General features: G+C 46.9%; 1 protein-coding gene and 1 long non-coding RNA gene across 2 annotated transcripts in view; one reads left to right on the top strand and one right to left on the bottom strand.

Moving 5' to 3' along the window:
* LOC115418062 (interferon-induced protein with tetratricopeptide repeats 1B-like) overlaps window positions 1-5067 on the top strand; it is a 6989-nt gene extending 1922 nt beyond the window's left edge. Inside the window, exon 3 of the mRNA XM_030132383.1 lies at window positions 3316-5067. Within this exon, the coding sequence (XP_029988243.1) occupies window positions 3316-4651 (1336 nt within the window). The 3' untranslated portion in view covers window positions 4652-5067. The remainder of the gene's footprint in view (window positions 1-3315) is intronic.
* Window positions 1-5258, bottom strand: part of LOC115418067 (uncharacterized) — an 11748-nt gene extending 6490 nt beyond the window's left edge. Inside the window, exon 1 of the long non-coding RNA XR_003935241.1 lies at window positions 5058-5258. This is a non-coding gene — a long non-coding RNA (uncharacterized LOC115418067). The remainder of the gene's footprint in view (window positions 1-5057) is intronic.
* Window positions 5259-5558: the final 300 nt, after the last annotated feature.

Genomic DNA, 5558 nt, shown 5'->3' with positions numbered 1-5558 from the left:
GTTCCTTTGGGTCATTTCCAAACCTTTGGCACAAACATTGACTCCAAGTCCAGGATGAACTGAGTAAATACTGGGGGTCAAAGGTCAAAGTACAGTTATAAGACTTTACATCAATAATCATATAAAAATCTAATCAGATGAAAATGAAGATATGATTCTATTTAACAGTAAAGTTCACCTGTTCATGAGCGGAACCACAGAAATACCACCAGAACCACAGAAGTACCATCAGAACCACAGAAGTACCACCAGAACCACAGAAGTACCACCAGGACCACAGAAGTACCACCATATTTACCACACAATACTTTTATTAGAGATCAGGGACAAACAAACGGTTCCAAATCTGTCCAATCAGCCAACGTTAGCTAAACGGTCCCAGAGCCCACATGTAGCAGGTTGGTGTTCGGAGGCTGTCGAAATGTTGTCGTAGGTTTGGACCAGGTTTGGACCAGGTTTGGACCAGGTTTGTCTCTGACCCACAGGGACGGACGGTCCACTTGGACACACATGCTTCTTTGTGTGCTCTGTCAGACCACCTCTGGACAATATTCTGACCTGTCTGTCTTCAGAGGAGTGTCCTCTGTCCTCCTGGTGAAGACAGACTGCAGACTTTGTCCTGAGGTTCAGGTTCTCCTGTGTTCAGTCAGACTTTCACGGAGTGGTTCTACAGATGTTCTGGGGAGCCCATAGCACCACAGGTATGAGGAGGTAGAACACAAACACAGAAGATGTTTGGTCTGGGTTGAGGTTGGTTCTGGTCCTGATGGTGGGCTCCAGTAGGCTCTAGACACAGTCCTGTGGTTTCTGACGTGGTGAGGTGTGTTCCCAACCAAAGGGGGGTGGGGGCTGGGTCCGTAAATACATGGGATGGATTCTACAGAGTGAAGTCTGCCGTAAAGTGGTCTGTCACCATGTTGTTGGTTCTCCAGCCTTTGCAGGTATTCTGTAAGTTTCATTTCGTAGCCGTGGGGTCTGACCTCAGTGTGAATGAGGCTGCGTTCAGATGGAGATAAAAGTGTCCAAATGTGACCTGGATCTGATCTGTTAACGACAGTCTGAACAGCACTAATCTGACCCAGACCACTTTCATACGTGGTCGTAAATCTGACCCAGACCGCTTTCATACGTGGTCCTAAATCTGACCCAGACCACTTTTATACGCGGTCCTAAATCTGACCCACACCACTTTCATATGCGGTCCTAAAGCAGACTAAGACCACTTTCATATATGGTCCTAAATCTGACCCACACCACTTTAATATGTGGTCCTAAATCTGACTAAGACCACTTTCATATATGGTCCTAAATTTGACCCAGATCACTTTCATATGTGGTCCTAAATCTGACCCAGACCACTTTCATATGTGGCCCTAAATCTGACCCAGACCACTTTCATATGTGGTTCTAAATCTGACCCAGACCACTTTCATATGTGGTTCTAAATCTGACCCAGACCACTTTCATATGTGGTTCTAAATCTGACCCAGACCACTTTTATATGTGGTCCTAAATCCGACCCAGACCACTTTCATACGTGGTCCTAAATCTGACCCAGACCACTTTCATACGTGGTCTTAAATCTGACCCACACCACTTTTATACGCGGTCCTAAATCTGACCCACACCACTTTTAAATGCGGTCCTAAATCTGACCCACACCACTTTCATATATGGTCTTAAATCTGATCCAGATCTGATATTTTCCAATGCGACTTCAGTCTGAACGTCCAGGTCGCATTTATCCGACCTTTATGCCATTGAAATGCGACAAATGTCCCAGTTGTTGGTCCCAAGAGGAGGAGCAGAGGAAAACTATATTTCCTTCCGTAAACATAGTGTGTGTCTGCGTGGTCGCGTATTCCATCAGGACCTCTTTAGTGCATGTGGGTCACTTCAGGGTCACATTCAGTTTAGACTCAAAACTGACAGGAGTCGCATTTAATGTGGAATATGAACCAACACACAAAAAAATCAGATTTGACCAAAAAATCCAACTTGTGCATTAGACCTGCTGTGAACGTAGATGTAGATGAGCTGAGCAGGTTCATGTGCTGTGGTGGTCCATGCTGGTTAGAACCACAGCCCATCTGCCCCGGGTCAGTCAGCTAGATGGGAACATTCGGATCCCTTGTTAGAGTATCCAAATCTGGGGCAGCGGTGGCTTAGGAAGTAGAGTGGTCTAATAACAGGAGGGTTGGGGGTTCAAATCCCACTCTGTCCCAGTCATGTGCCGTTGTGTCCTTGGGTAGGACACTTCACCTGCCTCACCTCCAGTGTTTCTCACACTGGTGTGTGAATGGTGGGAGGGGCCGTTTGGTGCAGATTGGCAGCCACGCCTCCATCAGTCAGACAGATGTAGTTTACCTCCAACACGGGGAGAATGAATGACGGATCCATCCTGTCCTGTAGAGTGCTTTGGGTGCCTTGAAAAGCACTTCAGAAATCCAACCCTTGGTTATTATCAAAGCTCTTGTTTGTTCAGTGGTGAGGCTGGATGGAGGTGGTTTAGTGGAGCCACCCTAGTCCATGTGGTCTGATGGATTCAGCCTCTGAGTCTGTTGTACCACCTTTCCACCACGTGAAAGCTCAACTGGACTCGACTCGGGTACCAGGTCCTATTCCTGGAGACCGTTTCCATTATAGGATACTACAGACTTTACAGTACCTGGTTGTCATAGCGATGTGGCGCGTTACTTCTGTGTCGTCTGCTCAGAGTTGCTGATAAACTCACTTGTTGCATGTTGTCTCGTCAACCTCATGCTGAATTTTTACGTCGGCCACCAAAGACTGAATCCCCTCGACCGACCATGGTGTAGTTTTACAGACTGTCATCATGTGGATTAACATACCGACATATTTACTGTCACCTTCCGCATCTGTTTTTTGTAGAATGGTCACAGAGACAACTCTGACCAATCAGTGGTCTGCAGTGTTTACACGTCACCTTTTAGTATCTGGTCCCCAGTCCTGGAACCTCGGCGGAGGTGATACCAAAAAACTAGTACTGGGTACCAGATTCCAGGTGCTTTTTCGTAATAGAAACGCAAAAAGGCCGAGTTGAGTTGAGTCGAGCCGGCACCAGGTAGTGGAAACGTGGCGTTGGTCTGACTGTAAAGCGGTGGCTTCTCTAAAGATGGATCAGAAGTTGGTATTAGCTCCACCACCAGCAAATTGAACTGATGGAGTCTCCTGGATGAGATGAAACATTTTCAAGAACAAACCCTGTCCAGTTGAACTTCAAATAACGACTAAGAATTGAGACCCCGTTATTTAACAGTTATGTTTTATTGTGTTGTTTTTGTCATCCATCAGTGCTGCTCCTTCATCAGTGGAGTCCAGACTGGAGGTCCTGGAGTGTCACTTCACCTGGGATCTGGATCTTAGCAGAGCCAACTCCTTACATCTCAGAGACAAGCTGATGGACATCGGTACCGAGGAGGGAAACATGTGGCTGGGCCACATTTACAACCTTCAGGGCTACATCCACCACCAGCTGGGCCTGGTCCAAGAGGCCCTGCAGTTCTTCACCAGAGCTGCAGAGACCTTTCATCAGATCAGAACCAGTGACTCTGATGAGGGTCCCTGGTTGGTGGTGAACTATGGGAACCTGGCCTGGCTGTACCATCACCTGGGAGACCAAGCACAAAGTGAGTCTTACCTGTCCAAAGTCAACGCCCTCAAGACTAAGCATCCAACTCCATCGCAGGACCAGCTCCACCCGGAGGTCGGTGCTGAAAAAGCCTGGACCCTGATGAAGTTCAGTAAAGACAAGAAGCTTCTGGCTGTAGATTTGTTTGAGAAGGCCATCAAGATGCAACCGGACAGGGTGGAGTGGTGCACCAGCCAGGTGTTAGCTTTAGTGAGCGCTCACAAACACAGTCATACAGCACTGGATGATGAGATCCTGGACAAAATGAAGATAGCCAAAGAACGAGATCCTGAGAACCTGTACCTCGCTGTTCGGTATCTCAGTCAACGTGCCGACAAAGAAGAAGACGTGAAGGATGAGGCTCGTGAGCTGGCAGCAAAGATACTGGTGAATCCTGTCAGCAGCTACAACGGGATGAAGGCCATTCTGAGACTTTACAGAAGAAGTGTGTCTGATGATGAAGCCATTGATTTGGCAGAAGAGGCTCTGCTACAACATCCTGATAATCGTTACCTGAAAAGATGTGCAGCCCTTTGTTACAAATGGAAGATCGTGTTTTACAAGGATGGTGCCGTAAATCAAAGTACCATCGACAGAGCAGTCAGTCTGCTGAAAGAAGTCATCCATCTCTACCCTGATTCTTCTCTGGTCAAAGAACTGGACCTCGCCAACGTTTATGCCAAGTCCAATCACAGTCTGCCTGAAGCTAAGGAGATCTACAAGAAGCTTCTACAACGTGACCTGGAACCTGCAGAAAGACAGATGCTGTACCACCAATATGCAAAGTATCTACATTACGATGTTGAACACTACAACAAATCCCTGAAGTATCACATGAAGGCTGCAGAGATACCACATGAGTCCTTTTATAGAACGAACAGCATCAAAGTCTTAGAGAACACTAGAAGGAGAGGCCGGAACAGAATGTGTGGAGAGATCGGAGTGTTTCTGGAGAACCTGGAGGAGTCCAGTCAACCCGCCTCAGCCGGGTATCAGTGACCATGTTTCCTGAAGCTGTTGGACTAGAGGTGGGTGATATATATTGCCTGCGATAATATCGTAGATGTTGATTTGACGATGTGTAGTTTTCCATCATGGAGTATTCACACTGTCTGAAAAGAAAACAAACAGATGGTGCACAGACGGTAAAGGAGAGGTACATGAAAGTCCTCATTGGCCGAATGCGTGCCTCAGAAGCCAATCAGCGGACAGGATCCTAGTCAATAACTGGATTAAACAAAGTCAAATGAACCAGGGTTTATTTATACAAATCATGTCAGTGGAGAGTCACACACATTTAGGTTTTTCTAAACATTTGGATCCCAAAGGTCAAATGTTACCTGAAGGAATGAGGCTTTTCATCACATAAGGAGGTTCAACCCCAGACAGAGACCTGGACCTGGACCGGGTCCATGGATCCACATCACCTCAAAACTCAACAAAACACAGTTCAGATGTTCATAAGACATGACTGAAGGAGGGGGAGAAGGAAGGAGGAGGAAGGAGGAGGAGAAGGAAGGAGGAGGAGCCCAGGACAGTCACTCGCTTCCTCTTCGACTCTTCTTGTGGTTTTTCTTTGAACTCCTGCAACATCAAAGAATGGACGATAATTGCACATGAACATCATCCCAGTAGAACTGAACATCAGCGTCTGTTCACAGACTAATGCCACGTTTCCACTACATGGAACCGGCTCGACTTGACTCGACTCAACTCGGGTACCAGGTCCTATTCCTGGAGACCGTTTCCATTACAGGACACTACAGACTTTACAGTACCTGGACGTCATAGCGATGCGGTGCGTTACTTCCGTGTCATTTACAAAGTTGCTGATAAACTTGTTCGTTGCATGTTGTCTTGTCAACCTCATTCTGAATTTCTACGTCGGCCACCAAAGACTAAATCT

Source organism: Sphaeramia orbicularis, chromosome 4 (assembly GCF_902148855.1).
Source record: "Sphaeramia orbicularis chromosome 4, fSphaOr1.1, whole genome shotgun sequence".
NCBI classification, from domain to species: Eukaryota; Metazoa; Chordata; class Actinopteri; order Kurtiformes; family Apogonidae; genus Sphaeramia; species Sphaeramia orbicularis.
Note: the sequence above shows the minus strand (reverse complement) of the source record. Positions and strands in the feature narration are given on the sequence as shown.